This window comes from Gaeumannomyces tritici (genome assembly GCF_000145635.1).
Source record: "Gaeumannomyces tritici R3-111a-1 unplaced genomic scaffold supercont2.46, whole genome shotgun sequence".
NCBI classification, from domain to species: domain Eukaryota; kingdom Fungi; phylum Ascomycota; class Sordariomycetes; order Magnaporthales; family Magnaporthaceae; genus Gaeumannomyces; species Gaeumannomyces tritici.
Window position 1 is genome coordinate 1 of NW_008804590.1, and position 14,677 is coordinate 14,677.

A 14,677-nucleotide genomic window follows, 5' to 3' on the forward strand; every position below is an offset into this window, starting at 1 on the left:
CGGCGGCGGCGGCGACTGCGACTGGTACCCCCGGACCCCGCGCTGGCAGCTGCGGCACTACAGGCCGACGGGCCGCCGCGCGCCCTTCAAGCCGCGCACGCTGCCCGGGTCCCGGTCGCGCGCGGGCGCGGGCCACACGATCCCGCTGCTGCTGTGCCGCAGGCGCCTCGCCCCTCCCGCCGGCGGCCGTCCGCCGTGAGAAGGAGGGACGGGGCGGTCCAACTCGGTCCGCCTCGGAAGAAAAGAAAAAAAGAAGAAGAAACAGGACCCTCACGGTACATGCCATCGCGTATACATAGGCGCAAACTTGGATACCTGCTGTGTAATTGCTATCATCTTCTGGTTCATAAAGTCCATGTGTAGATAGAACCTGCCTCGAGTGTGGACAGGGCACTGCAACGGCCCAAGTCTAGCCACGAACGGAGCAACCGAGTGAGGCGCAGGCTCAACTGCGATGGATCGTTAGCCCAGGCGCAGGGACGGCTTGAGGAGAGAAAGGAGGGCAAAGACGATCGATCCGTGTGCTTGGCCGTCTGTCTGACAAATGCTTTATTTTCTCCCCCGCGGAAAGCTGGATTATGGGACATAGCTCCGCGGTGTTTTTGTCTATCTACCATGAGTTTGGCACTTGTCTGCGCCAGCAAAAAAAGAAAGAAAGATATTGGATATCAACACAGAACGGCGGGTGATGGAGAAAAAAACAGAGCAGTGGTAAGACTTGCGTCCGGTACTGCGACGGAACTAGGAGGGAGAAATCAACGATCCAGATGGCCTGCCACAGCGCCGAGCACAGCATTAGGAAATGGCGAGAAGCAAGCAAACACACGCTCAACGAAACCCAGCCAAGGATGACTGGAGCTAGGCATGAGCAACAAGGGCAGAAAAAGATCAACACGAGGCACAAGATGTAGGCAAAGAGCTCCCTGAGATGATGTGGGCAGAGAGTATCAAACGGAGGACGTCTTTTCTGGGCATCTTTAGAGGAGGAGAAAGTAATGTACATCGCGAGCGATTGGTGGTAAGGGATGTAGGTGACGTTGGAAGTTCCTCCAACGGAAATAGACAGGTTAAACATTACCGACATATTTGAGCGGTCGTAATTCGTAGAAACGAAGCAGAACAAAGCCTTTCTGTGGAAAGATTGAAAGAAAGCGGCGAGAAAAAAAAAAGTAGGTGAAAGATTGTGAAAGATGGCCGTGTTGAACAGGGAATCCGGACCGCGAGGATCATCGGCAGGAACCCGTTCGTTGCGAGCCCACAGGGGACGTGCCCTGCACCTGTGCCCTGGTAGCAGAACAGGTAGGGGTATCAAGTCAAGAAGGTATTAAGGTTGCCCCCATCAACCGAGCGAGATGCCCAGTCAATCCCCCACAATGCTTGGGGGTCGAAAGGTACCTAGACAATCGAGGCCGCCAACGGGAGTCGAGAATGCCATTGGTGTCTCGGATAGAAAGTTTCGCCCCCAAAGATTCGTGTGTGCCAACAAAAGAAGAAAAGACCAACGCCGCCCAAAATGAGTTAAAATCCAGACCATAAAACGCCGCCCTGCCAGACAAACACAAATGGAGTCTGGCTACCTTTCGTAATCGTCATCATCGTATCATAATGTTGGCGGCCCTGATCGACCTTGTCGGAGCGTCGACAAAAGTTCTCCAGGGGGCACCCTCTGGATCCCGCTGCCCCTGTCGTACATGGACGTAGGAGCGGGGATGTAGCCTTCGCGCTTCTTCCTAAGACGGTCTAGAAGTAGACCCGCGAGGACGATGAGGAGCATGAGTATGAGAGAGATACCGAGGCCAATGAGGACGATGGCAACGAGTGGAAGACGACCGGCTTCGCTGGAAGTGAAAAACTGCGAGTTCTCCACAAAGATGCGAGAGATGGTGCCAGACGTCCGGTCGCGCGACGAGGTTAGGGCGAATGGGCGGTAGGAAGTCCCGTCGAATATGGCGGCTGAAGCAGATCCAAAGTTGGGGATACGGATGGAGCCGGTGAGCATAAGCACCTGGTTGGGCGCAACGAGGGTCGAATCTTCATGGCCTGATGTCACAGTGAACATCTGTAGACTGCGAAGCACGGAGCCGGTGCCCAAGGCGGGGGCGGGACGCCACTGAGAGCCGTCGTACTTCATCAGGTAGATGGTCCCGTTGGCGGTCGAAGTTCCCGACACCCACACCTCGTTGCCATCGCGAGACGCTGCCGTAAGAACTTCGGCCGGTCCGGGGAGCTGATCAAAGCCAGGGAAGGCCTCCCATGTTCCTCGATTGGTGTCGAACCTGGCCAGGCTAGTCTTGATCGTCTCGTTGAGCGTGAGGGACCCACCCGCTAGCAGCACCGTGTCGCTAGCCCAGATCATGGTGTTGACAGTTCCGTCCAGGTTGGGACCAGGCCGGTTCCAAGTTCCGGCCGAAGAGCTGTAAAAGCAGACGCCAGGGCAACCCAGAGACCCGGCAGATGTGAACGATCCGCCGACATAGACATCGCCGCTATTGGGACGGAGGGTGATGGCGTGAACGGTGGTGTTACCCCCAGAGAGGACGGGTGGCTGAACATTGAAGTTCTTGTTGGCCAAGTTGTAGGAAACGAGACCATTGACGCGGGCCCCATTGACAGTACCAGTAACATTACCGCCGGCAAACAGGTTGTCTCCTTGAATGGCAACCGCGCTGAAGGTCGAGTTGGCCGAGATCTCGGAGCCGAGGCCCGAGACCGCATCATTGTTTGCACCATCAATAAGCACAAGATTGCTGACCGAGGAGCCATTGGTAGCCGTGGCTGTGAAGCGCCCTGCAAGCACCGTGATGTTCCTGCCGCTGTTGGCAGGGGCATAGAAGGCGCCAGCGTTGACACCCGATGACCGAACACCGAGGGGGGTGTCACGTCTGGCAATCCTGCCCGCCGACGACACGGTTGCCCTTGGCTGGATTCGAGCGGGAAATCCACGCAGCGAGATGCCATCCAAGACGGCGGCTCCATTAGTGCCAACCGATGAGAACAATACCGAGCCCGAGTACAAATCCCCGCCACCAGGCAGATTCAGTATCGACGACGAGAGGATACCGTCGATGGACTCGACGGTGCCATTGAGGTTGTTGAGCCAGTTGCGCTGTGATGGAACCCAGATAGCAAAGCCGTTGACAGGAACAGCGGGGTTGCCGTTGAAAGCCCGCAGCTGACCGAATCCGCCGCTGAAGCTGACCACGACCTCGGGGGTTGTGCCCGTGATATTCATGGTCATCAGGACAACGTTCACGACGTTGCCCTCAACCCCACCACCAAGAGCGCTCCATCTTTTGGTTGCGGTATCCAGCACCGCTGCACCGTTCAGGCCGGTGACCGAGTTGTCCTGTGTGGCCGAGAAGCTACCGCCCACGTAGAGGTTGTTCCCGTTCGAGGCCATGGCGCCAACAGCGCCGTTGAGGCCACCGTTCAGAGACTGCGTCGACGAGTCACGTGAGTTGATGCCAACGACATTTCTGGCACTGTCTCCGTTGAAGTTTCCGCCAATATAAGTTGTGTCGCCAGCCGATGCAAGAGCGACAACGGTAGCCGACGGTGCCAGAGAAGCGCCGAGCTTGTGGAAGCCCGAATTCTGGAACTCGGTCGGGTCGATAGTGGGCGTGGCCGGGTTGTAGTCGAACAGGCCATTGAGCCCGCCGGTGGAGTTGATCTGAGTGAAGCCGACTCTCTGGGCAACAAAGGTCATGCTGTCAAGAGACTGACCATTAAGCGGAGTCATGACAACGGTCGGGCGGAACGAGCCGCTGGCCTGCATCTGTCCAAAGTAAATCTGGTCGAACTTGTCAAAGTTGTTCGTCTGGAAAAGCTGCACAGACTGGGAAAAGCCAGGTCTAGGGTTTATGGTGATGTTGACTTGTCCACGGGTCGCACAGGTGCCGTCTGGGATACAGCCCGGAGTGTACATGTTGACCGAGTAGTCGCCAGACTCGCGAATGTCGGGAGTGAAGGTGATGGATGCGGACTGGGAGTTGATGGGGCTGGAGAGTTGAGCTAGCAGGTACTGCGACTGGCTAATCTGGGATGGAGAGGTGGAGAAAGGGCCAGTGGTGGTCGCCCGCGAGGGGTTCGCGAGACCAGCGCAGGCTGGCTCGTTGAACTGGTTGACCGCGTATGCGAAGATGTCGTCCTGGAAGAGCTCGATGCCATCGAGGCCGCCGCCGCTGCCGTAGAACTGCGAGATATCGATCCGGAAACCGGTCATGCCAATAACGTTTACAAAGTGAAAGTCCTGGAATGGCACAGTGCTGTTGTCGCTCAGCGGGCACTCGCTGGTGCAAGAAGAGTTCCTGCCGGTGGCGGGGTCGATGTATGTGAAGTTCATTATGCCGTTGATGGGCTCGGCCGTGAAACGCCAGGTCCTGGTGCCGCGGCCGTTTTGGCGCGTGTTGCGAAGCCGCAGCTTGGTTGGCTGGAAACCGAAGTTAAAGCTCGCCTGCCAAAAGCCAGGGGTGTTGTCGCGGAGCAGCCAGGTGTTTCCGGGGCCGCCAGACGCGCCGGACTTGCAAATGATATTCCTTGGGTCGCTGAATGACGCGTCCGACGAAGAGGAGCCCGAGGTTATCGAGGAATCCACGAGGTTTATGACCTGGCCATCGGGCTGGGTCGGGACGCTGTCGTTGCCGAGTCCGGTGAACTCGCCTCCGAAGATGATGTGCCCGTTGGCTGCCTTGGTGATTGACTTGACGGGCCCATTGAAGCCACCGAACGGGAGGTTCGTCCACTGATTGTTCACCCAGGCGATGGCATTGGTCGAGCCGCCACCCCTAAAGTTGCCGCCGACGTAGATGGTGCTTCGCTCCCGGTCGCAGAGCACAGCGCTGACCTGGCCTTGAAGACCAACGAGGGGCGTGACATCGGAAGTGTTGGGGTTGAAAAGCGCGATGGCCGAAGACTGCTTGGACCCCAAACTAGTGAAGTTCCCACCGAGCACAACACCCTCCATGCTGCCATTGTTCAGCATGAAGGCGCACATGGCGTTAATCGACGCATCTGTGTTGAGGACGCTGGCTAGCGCGCCATTGGGCGTGCGCGCAAGCAGCGACTCGCTACCATTTGTGCTGATAGCGGCCTCTGTCTGGCCTTCGAACTGGTACAAAGAGATGCCGGAGAAGTCTCCAGCAATCCCAACGCGACCAAGCTGGGAAACATCGAGGTTCGTGGCGGGGGCGGGTTTGAACGTAATGGCATCGGTCGTGGGTATCGAGGCGAGACCCGAGATGGCAAGAATCGAAGAAACAGTGTTAGAGAGCGCGGACCGGGGGGCGCTACGCCGCCGCCGGAGGGGTATTCGCATTTCGAAGATGTCGCGAGGCAGTGTATGGGGTGCCTGCGGAGGTGGCTGGCTGTCAAACCTTGGGTTGTTGTGGGTGACAGGCCAAGTCGCGGATCATGGGGGGGATTGGGCGTCTATGAACGAGCCATGACAGTTTTGACAGTCTGGAGGAGCGAAACTAGTGCGCGGTCCAAGACTAAGAAATCGATCAGAGAAATAAGGCACGAGCGCGCGAGTAACCTAAAGACGCCGGGTTTTGTGTGACGTGCTACGTCGTCGGACTCGAGGCAAATTGGCCTGGTTGCGCGGTACGTTGCTGGTCGGTATGCGCGAGGCAGAAATTTCGCAGAAAAAGCCACGGCAACGGCGTCGGTCAGAGTCGCGATTGCGGTTTAAAAGATTCGAACGGGAACGAGGGTGCCGACGGAGTCGTCGAGAGATTGGGTGGGCGTGGTTGCCAGCTCGCAAGGAACGGTAAAATTTGAATAGCGGCGAGTAGGACTCGATTGGACTGGAATGGGAGATTGTTGACGTTGTCCAGCCGTTTGGCTCGCGCCAGGTCGAAGCTTGCAGATTTGGGCTAGGAACGAGAAACCTAAGCTGCCGCTGCAAAAGGCACGGCGGGTGGGTGGCGCTAATGTGGGAGCAGTCTGGGTGGGCCGTGCGGGATTCTGTTGTGCTAGCTTGGATTGAGATTGCACCAAAACCGGGTCCAGAGAGCGCCTGGACTGCCTAGGCCGGAAGCCTGGATGTGGTGGATCTGGCGGGCCCGCTCCGCAGCCAAGCGCTGGGTCAAATTTCGGGTTTGCTAAGACGGGATGCGCAAGAGATCGCTCGTCCGCTCGGTCGCGATCTTCCTGGGTTGCAGGGGATGACGAGAGTGTTTGGTCGCTGCGTCGGGTGCTTCCAATTGGGCGAGTCTGGCGTGTCTCAAGACAGGCCAGGAAATTGGCCTGATTTGTTTTGTCGTAGGTTGGTGCTGCGGGACAGCGAGGCAGTGAACACCAACGGCCAGCGCTTGTCTGTCGGGTGCGACTGTCTCTGTCCGTGTCTGTTTACACGAAGGGACAGGACGATAATGCCTCTGAGAAATTCCTCTGCCTCTTCTCGGCGTGGCACGTCGGATATTGCTGTTACACGGGATGATGACGATGTGGCTAGGCGGGAGGGCACGCTAAGGTTGACGTTTGATAACCCCTGACGCTGTGTCCACGAATCCTTCGCGTCGCCCCAGTGTCAGTCGACACAAGAACACTTGGTTGACAACTGCGATTCTTGCTCAAGGTGAAGAACAACTGAGACAAGCCACCTCGGGGTGTTCTGTGTGGGAGCATTCACACCCAACGTGAAGGTCGAACCGTGCCGAGGTCAGATCAGGGGGTGGATCCTTACCTGGGAGAGGAGGGATTGCAAAACACCTTCGGGCCGCGGGCGGAAACAGATTGAGCTTGAGCAAGAGGCAAAAAGAGGGTGTGTGCACGAGACACCCCCAAGCTGCGATAAAACGAGCGACTCAGTACCGAGTACTGGAAGAATAGCTTGAGGGTCTAAATCTTGCTTTCTTTTGCCGCAAGAAATTCGGTGGTGAGGATCCGGAAAAGAGGGAGGCGGCAAAGACAGGCCACCGGCCACACCCGAGTCAAAATGCCACCCGTAGCCCAGGGCCTGAGCTCCCCAGGGGCTGCCATGCCGGCATCAGGGGCAAGGCCCAGAAGAAAAACGGGGTTCGATGCAACCAGCTTCACTCTGAGTGGTTGTCAGGGGCTCGCCAAGGAACCCCAGCTTTCCCAAGCCACGCCATTTTGGATCGATGCGGCGCGAAACCCGATCTGAGTGGCTGGCTGCCGGCGCGCCCGCCTCTAGGCTTCATCTCATCGACACACAGGGCAGACCACCCCGCTGGTCCAACGTCGACAACGGCCAATCATCCAACGTGGCCAGCGAGCAGTCGAATCGAGGGCAAACAAAACATACAGCTTGCTTTTGTTCAAGTTCGAGCCCAGAAGTCGGTATACCCGCCGCGCATTTCTGTGGCAGGCGCCATTGACGCACATTTCGTCGGCTGGCAGCCTGGCTGTGAGGCCTTGCCCGAAATTTGGGTGGGTGGCTGGACCAGCCAGTCGCTTGTTTATCGCGCACGCTTGGCCTCGCCTCGCCCCTCCTCGGATGCTTTCCCAACAGCCTGCCTTGTCCCACGTCTGCGTGCCAGCCTTTTTCTTTTCTTCTTCTTCCCCAGGTCAAGGCAATAAACAGGGGAATCCGCTCGGCGCGTTGAGTGTTGCTTTTTTACCCAACCACGCGGAAGTCGAGGTTCGCCCTGGTTGTTTTAAAACGACTATAGCTAGTCCAGACGACCAGAATCGCAGCATCCATGGCTCGGCCAGGCCCCCCCCCCCCAACCGTCGATCGAGCAGCGAGTCCAGTTCATGCCGCCTGTGATGCACATGACGACATGAAGGGCAACGATAGCCCGGAACATGCCTCTAGCGACACCGGCTTTTGTTGGCGCATCCGCCAATCAGTGGTCTCTCCGCCTGTTGGTTTCGTACCAGGCACACCGCTCGAGAAACCCGCCAACGCTGATCATACTCGTGCATTCATGGATCTGTTATGTGTGCCCTTTGTTCCTGGTGTGGGAGGATGGAAACGCTACCAATACCCGGCCCCGTTTGGGTTCGAATTCTTGTTCCCGGTCGTTTCCGCTTGCCGTCGCTCGTGATTTGCGCCACACACCATGTTCTCCCAGCCGTGTTGAATCTCAGATACCTCAACTTTCTTTCGTGCAGCAGCAGGCAGTTGCCGAACACAAATCATAACATCGAGAAGATCAATCACTGAGCCATCGGCCTGTGTCATCATAGGAGGGCAACCCTTGATACGAAGTGAATCAAGTGTGCATGATGAACGAGGTCTAGATGCATGGCTGCGAACCATGGACGGATTGTGGGGTACCAGAACATCGTGGCGTCACGTGTGCATCCGTGGTGTACACCATCAGCCTATATCAACGTAACCACGTAATAAGGGAACTGCCCAGAGACAGCGTCAAACAAAGGCACTGCTATAATGTAACGGCTGCCGACATTACGGCTCCGTCCTGCTCCCATGCTAGGGTTTGGGCGACCCGTTCTCACCGACCACGCGCCATCCCCTCTCACCTCTTGGGGTTCTCCTTCTCCGCTAGCGCGGCGTATCGGTTCTTGTATTCGCGCGGAGTCTCGACCACCGAGCCCTTTTTGCCGGACCACATGCCCAGGCGCCTCTGCTTCGCCAGGGCCTCGGCGGCCCGGTACTTGTCCTCGAGCCCGCCGAACTCGACCCCGGTCTTGGCCTCGTACGTCGTGGCCAGGCCGCGCTTGAGCATCTCGTAGCCCACGTCGCGCCGAACCACCAGCCACTGCCGCACAAAGACCGTCGCCACCACCCGCTCGTACTGGTCCCGCCGGTAGATGCGCGCCCGCACGTTGCGGCCCTGGAGGTACGAGCGGAGGAACGCGAGCGCCTCGCCGCTGAACGGCTGGCCCGGCCTCCCAAAGTGCGCGCCCTCGGGCGCGTCGATGCCGGCTATGCGGATCGGTATCTGGGTCCGGGGAGAGATGGGGGAGAGACGGCGGTCAGCTTTCTTTCCCGCGGCCACCCCGGGGTCAGCCCGCGTCTGGGGCGGGTGAGCGGCGGACCCGGGGGGAGTTCACGTTCGGGGTCGGGGGGGCAAGCTCACCGTCCTCCCCTTGAGGATCTTCCGGTCATTCGGCACAGACCTCAGCCACCCCCATCCCGCCAAACGCCCGCCCGGCGTGTGGAACATGTGGAAGTTGTCGCCATCGCCGACGCTGGTGACGCGGCCCAGCAGGCTCTTCTTGTAGAACAGACCCGGCCGGATGTGGGCGGTTCCGGGGATGCGGCGCAGGTAGGAGCGGTAGAAGCGGATGGAGCCCACGATGGTGGCCGTCGCGAGCAGCGTCGGCACCCACTGGCGCGGCTCCTTGTAGTGCTGCCAGTCGATCCGGTTCAGCGAGTCGTTCCACGACCGCGCCTCGTGCTTCGGTCGGCGGTTCCAGGCGCCGTTGTCGGGGTCGTCACCTCTCCTCATCGTTTTGCTGTCCGGCGCCCGAGAAGTGAGAGCCTGAATGCATCGTCCTCGTCAGGCTGGCCGTGTGTGTGGAGCTGCGCGGAGCTAACCTTCAGGGACAGGTCCCCGGTTTGGCGGGGCCGAACCAACCAGAACCGTTTCCCTCAGACATTACATAATCCTTGATGGAGAGACATCAGGCGTAAATCGACTGCGGAGCTGCGCTGCATCGCTCACTGCAACAATTGTGCAGCCTCGCATTGCTTTCTTTCGATTCGTAAAGGCAGGTTGGAATACCCCTTAAATGGATCATAGCAAGTTTCCTCCCAGTGCACATTGGTAGGTATATAGCCTTCCAGACCCAACTTGGAGGCAATCTAAATTACGAGAACGAAACATCTTGCTAGCACTGCTGTCGCCGAGCTGCTACGAGCTAGGGGGGTACTAGCAGCTACGACCACGTCGAGAATAGGCACAACAACAGAAGACTCCATCGCGGAGCAGACGACAGGCGGTACGTCCAGATGGCTGATCTGTATCTCGGTTCTGCCAAGAAGAATGTAGTGGAGGTCGCAGACCCTCTGGAATACACGCCTGTGTATTGGAGTGACTGGTGGAAAAGCCCATGATGCTTGTCCAGCGATGACCCAGCCTTGGGGTATTCACGTGACATGTTTAAGTGGACATCTGCCATGTGTTTATTTCCACATCTTGATCCTTTGGGGCCAAATGGGCTGCGCGCACGACCATCTCCTCGCTTGTGAGTTGGAGAAGGCCCTCATGTCACCATCGTTGGGTCTTTTAGAAGCAGTATGATGAGCAGACAGCTGGATTCGAATCCGCGATGCTATTTGCTGCACCTGCCTACCTCTAGGTGCCTGCCTGATTTCAAATCGTGTTCCTGATGGATGTCATGCGCATGTGAAATGTCTGTCACGTCATCTCGTAGCTGCTCCCTAATATCCACCTTTCTGTCGCAAAGCCCAGCAGCTGCAGACTCTATGCTTGTTTGCAGTTGGCAAGGAGGGTACCCCTGAAAAAAGAATGTTGTACCACCATGTCGGGCCTGGCGGTGACAGCCAAGCGGTGGCGTGGGCGGCCTGGGCACATGCCTCATCACCAACCCTTGATACCACTCCGGGGAGATGGCAGTCCATGCCTTATCCCTTGAGTGCCATTAGGCCCAACACTCCTGACGAGGAAAGTCATCACAAAATTTCTCCCTGATGGTTGGCCTAGTAGTGTGCTGAATTTGCGACCCGGAGGCCTCATGGCACTCATGGGAAAGCGGCGGATGTCGTCATCCCCAATAGCCAGCCTTTTTCCAGCATCTTGGCGTCAGGCGGCAGGTTGACAAGGATGTGGGTCGGCAGGGGGTCATGCATCGGGAGGCACACACACATGCGTCCGTAGCGCTATAGGGATATCCCAGAGGTGCCAGAAGCCACAAAACACTAGCCCGGAGCGGGACAGTCAAGCCACCCGCTACATGTCAGATATCAAGAATTTAGAGTATATTTGGGGGGACGGAGAAGCCGACACAGGCCATGCACGTTGTGCGGCCGCAATGTGCGCGCTGGCGCGGCACCCTGGGAAGGCTGAAAAACAGAGGGCTGAGCTCACGAGTGGGTGCTGAGAGAGCCACGCGAGACAAAGGTGCCCGACTTTTGCTGTGGGAACAGCCCCATGTGAAGCAACAAGTGTCTGCTCCCAACCATATGTCGACTGGGACGACGCATGGCCGTTGTTGAGGGACTTTTGCGAGCTCTCCGCCTTGGTGCTTTTCATTCACGACCAGAGCGGATCTAGAGTATCCGGAATCCGTATTGGCCAATGTGTTGGCTATGAAATGTGGTCAGTGGGTATGTTGAGGTCAGGAGGGCTTGACGGTCTTTTCCAGAAGCAGGGCCAACAGCCTCCTCCCGGTAATCGCGTTTGTCACCAAAGCAGCTGACAACCAGACGATGCGCACCAGTGCCTTACCGACTGGTACGGGCCCCTTGCCAAGGACTAGGAGGTGCTAGGACGATGGAATGGGGACAAAGGAAAAAAAACAACAGATGTTTCCAACCAGCTCAGGTGAACATCCTTGACCTTGGCAGCCGGCCCTAGGCCTGGTGTTTGTCTGGTTCGTGAGCTCGTTGGCAAGTCTAGGGAGAGCTCGATTGGCGAAATGCACACCCCTCCCCTCCTACCCGCTCCGCAGCGATGGGCTGGGCCGAGACGGCGGGTTTTTACTACCGGTGTTGCTTGCGTTCTACCCACCGCTACTGGCTGCAGATGGCGAAACCCAGGCCAGTACCAGGCTACCTCGTTTTCTCGGATGACGAGAAGGCGTGGTTCATACATACTCTGGTCTTTCACGAGCATGTACACAGGGCTTCAGAGAGAGGCCACGGTGGTGTTGGGGCGTGGATGGCTGTTTGTCTGCAGGGCTGGGCTTAGTTCTGCAGCTGATTATACCGCATTGACCGGCATTTTGCACAAACCTGCCTGGGTGGTGGGAACCAGGAAAATGACAAGGCTTATCCCTGCGTCTCCCACGCGATATATGACAGAGCAGCGTTGACATAAGCATAACGGCCGGGCGATGCAGGTCTGTGATCTTTCCCTCACCGGCGCCGGCCGCTACACCTGCTGCGTTTTGGTCTGGCCCACCTTGTCTTTCTCTCATTCAGAGCTCGTTGTCACCAATGATAGGTGGTAGGAGGCGTAGAACATCATGGAAACAGAGCGCCTTGCTCGCCACGCTGGCCTGCGACGTGGCAGTTCTTTTGTCACGTAGGCTGGCCGTTCGTTTATATCACATATCGCCGCCTTGCTTCTTTGCCTGGTTACAAACCAGCTCTCGCTGGGGCGGTCTGGCTAGGTAGGCGCCATGGCGCTTAATAGTGAACAAAGAAACATGGGCACTTCAGCTGCCGTCGTTCCTCACCTTCATGGGATGGCCGATTCGAATGATCTATTACTATTTAAACAGCCAGCAATCACACTTCTCACCCTCTTCCGCTTCCCCCTTTCCTCCCCCAACTTGCACAATCCAAGTTTCTACCCCCAAGATCGACTTTCATCCACCTATTCAGCTCACATTCAAGCCAGACGCAACAACACTACCAACATTCGTCATGAGCGCGGGATCTATACCGCAGACATGCAGCCACCCCCGTTGCAGAGAAATCACACCCGGTCGCGGCATCTTCTGCCGACGCTGCCGTTCCATAACGGTTGGCGGGGAGTGGGCCATCCGTGATATCGTCTGGGGTCTCAGGGAAGCAGTCCGTTCTGGCGACGTCGATACCCACATCACGGAGATGGCCGAGAGCGTGATCCTCCAGCTCTCCCGTGAAGTTGCTGCTATGTGCAGTGACTTGAGCCAGACTCCCACACAGGATCTTCTGAGCCCCGACGAAAGCCAGTCGGCCCGATTCCTCGCCCAGGCCGTAGCTCACGGTCCGATTCGGCTCATCACCAGCCGCCTCCCAGGCCGCGTTCGACGGTGAGTTGCGAGACCGGCCTGCAAGGCTGACTGCTACCTGCTGTTCCCGCCAGACCCACTGACAGTTGCGCCCCGGCTGCGGCCAATAGGGACAGGAGAACCTGATTTCTCTTTTTCCTTTGTTTGTTGGTTTCCTGGAGGGTAATTAGACTGTCACGCATATAGAAGGAGAGGTCTATCGGTCAAGGGAGGCAGACTTAGAGGCCAGGTATAAGGCCAGGCATATTGTACATACGGAAACGGTCCACCAAAGAGCCGGTCTCCTGTTCTGCGGAGCGTTGGCCCGAGAGTCTCGGCGGATATCCGATGCCGAGACCCTCCGCCCCCTCTGCGAGGACGCACGCGCACTACCGGCAACAAACCAGTGCTTTCAAAATTTGACTCATGAGTGATCCCAACGCCTTGTATATTATTGCTACCGAAAATACTCGCCCTGCCTAGCATATTCTTCCCTATGCCCTACTCCGGGAAGACAAAGGGTTTCCACGGCATCCACAGGACTTTCTCGACCTCCAGCATGTCGCGGCAAACTCCTTCGCAGTAGGTCAGAAGCGAGGCCAGCTCCCAGTTGGCAATGGTGACGATCTTGTTGTCGTCGCCAACCAATACGTTACTGGCAATGTCAACATGGGCGAGGTACAGATCCCCAGCAGTCCCTTTCATAGCGGGAACACCCCCATCGACGGCCTGGGGCTGGCCGTGCCCCGTAAAGCCTCCCAGCTCCTTTGAGATGATGCGGCGCAGACACCTCTGTATGTCTTCCTTCTCTTGGTCGCTCATGGAGGCGGCCTTGAGCTGGAGTTGCTTGCCTTCGGGACGGCGCACAAGCAAGAAGTAGCGTCCGTGGAGCTGGTGGTGGTGGAGGACCTGGGGGAAGTCAAAGCTGAAGTGCTCCTTCCTTTGGGCCAGCCACTCCAGGACGACGTGTTCGCGCGTTACCTCTGTTTCAAACGGATACGTGATAAGGCTGACTTTGAGATCAGCCTCGCCGATGCGGCGTATGGAAAGCTGGCTGTACGGTTTCCTCCACTCCTCGAACCGCCCTTCGCGCACGGGGCGAGACCATGGTAGCGGCTGGGGTGCGTCCTCGAGGGTGTAGTAACCCTTGTCGCGCTCGCCGCCGGGCCAGGATGTTTTGCCGGCCGGCGGAGACTCGGCAAGCGGGTGGTGGGTGAGGAGGAGGCGCCCGCCTATGATCCACTCCGTGGGCGTCTCGACGACCTCGGTGCGGTACTTCAAGACCTCGCGGATAGAGTCCTTAAGGGGAAGCGCGTCGAGACTCTTCCTAAAAAGCGGTTTTTCTCGCTCGATGGGTGTGGGGGGGTACATCTCATCCAGATCGACCTCGGTGAGCTCGCGGATAAAGTCCTTAAGGGTAAGCGCGCTAAAACTCTTCCGAGGTTGGATAGGAAGCGGTTCGTCGCTTGGCTGGGTCGCGTCGATGGGTGTGGGGTACATCTCCTCCAGTTCGGCCGCGGTGGGCGGGCGGTGCATCTCCAACTCGGCCGCAGTGGGCGCAGGGGTCGTGTCAGCTTGGTGAGCCATCGCGATCGTGGATATCGTTGACGATATGTGATCTCGAGAGCAGCCTGTTGCTGGAAATCTAGGGAAGACAGGAGAGACGATGGATAGAGAAGATCGAAAAGTGCTTGGATACCAGAGATGTCAGTCAGGTGAGTGAAATCCAGGTGTTGGTGTGAGGATGAGGATGGACTGAGCAAACCCCTCCGAGAAGCCGTCGGTGCTCTATTTATACCCACCGGTAGCCACATGGCCAGCTCGCCCAGCTATCTACATACTTACCCTTTTTCCCCTCTCC

At 57.7% G+C, this 14,677-nt stretch overlaps 6 protein-coding genes across 6 annotated transcripts; 2 read left to right on the top strand and 4 right to left on the bottom strand.

The window, feature by feature from the left end:
* Positions 1 to 57: 57 nt before the first annotated feature.
* Positions 58 to 357, bottom strand: GGTG_13749 (hypothetical protein; the record flags this gene model as incomplete). The annotated part of the gene is made up of 2 exons (XM_009231668.1): positions 58 to 232; positions 296 to 357. 2 exons carry the CDS (start codon positions 355 to 357, stop codon positions 58 to 60), a joined length of 237 nt encoding a protein of 78 aa, XP_009229932.1.
* Positions 358 to 502: 145 nt separating this feature from the next.
* Positions 503 to 6,915, bottom strand: GGTG_13750 (hypothetical protein). Its single transcript, XM_009231669.1, has 2 exons — positions 6,686 to 6,915; positions 503 to 6,511 (listed from the first exon to the last, which is right to left on the bottom strand). The coding sequence occupies exon 2, from the start codon at positions 5,312 to 5,314 to the stop codon at positions 1,601 to 1,603; it is 3,714 nt and encodes a 1,237-aa protein (XP_009229933.1). The 5' UTR covers positions 5,315 to 6,511; positions 6,686 to 6,915; the 3' UTR covers positions 503 to 1,600.
* An 843-nt stretch (positions 6,916 to 7,758) lies between these two features.
* Positions 7,759 to 9,448, bottom strand: GGTG_13751 (hypothetical protein). The gene is made up of 2 exons (XM_009231670.1): positions 9,012 to 9,448; positions 7,759 to 8,873 (listed from the first exon to the last, which is right to left on the bottom strand). The coding sequence occupies exons 1-2, from the start codon at positions 9,381 to 9,383 to the stop codon at positions 8,448 to 8,450; spliced, it is 798 nt and encodes a 265-aa protein (XP_009229934.1). The 5' UTR covers positions 9,384 to 9,448; the 3' UTR covers positions 7,759 to 8,447.
* A 1,481-nt stretch (positions 9,449 to 10,929) lies between these two features.
* GGTG_13752 (hypothetical protein) lies at positions 10,930 to 11,376 on the top strand (the record flags this gene model as incomplete). The annotated part of the gene is made up of 3 exons (XM_009231671.1): positions 10,930 to 10,987; positions 11,045 to 11,224; positions 11,324 to 11,376. The coding sequence occupies 3 exons, from the start codon at positions 10,930 to 10,932 to the stop codon at positions 11,374 to 11,376; spliced, it is 291 nt and encodes a 96-aa protein (XP_009229935.1).
* A 1,111-nt stretch (positions 11,377 to 12,487) lies between these two features.
* Positions 12,488 to 13,072, top strand: GGTG_13753 (hypothetical protein; the record flags this gene model as incomplete). Its single annotated transcript, XM_009231672.1, has 2 exons — positions 12,488 to 12,858; positions 13,024 to 13,072. 2 exons carry the CDS (start codon positions 12,488 to 12,490, stop codon positions 13,070 to 13,072), a joined length of 420 nt encoding a protein of 139 aa, XP_009229936.1.
* Positions 13,073 to 13,317: 245 nt separating this feature from the next.
* On the bottom strand, positions 13,318 to 14,403 carry GGTG_13754 (hypothetical protein; the record flags this gene model as incomplete). Its single annotated transcript, XM_009231673.1, has 1 exon — positions 13,318 to 14,403. One exon carries the CDS (start codon positions 14,401 to 14,403, stop codon positions 13,318 to 13,320), a length of 1,086 nt encoding a protein of 361 aa, XP_009229937.1.
* Positions 14,404 to 14,677: the final 274 nt, after the last annotated feature.

Bases quoted from the DNA above. Each gene is read 5' to 3' on its own strand.
- GGTG_13750 (XM_009231669.1), bottom strand. From the start codon at position 5,314: ATGCGAATACCCCTCCGGCGGCGGCGTAGCGCCCCCCGGTCCGCGCTC.
- GGTG_13751 (XM_009231670.1), bottom strand. From the start codon at position 9,383: ATGAGGAGAGGTGACGACCCCGACAACGGCGCCTGGAACCGCCGACCG. The intron at 8,874-9,011 runs GTGAGCTTGCCC...CCCCGGACCCAG, and splicing joins AGATCCTCAAGGGGAGGACG to ATACCGATCCGCATAGCCGG.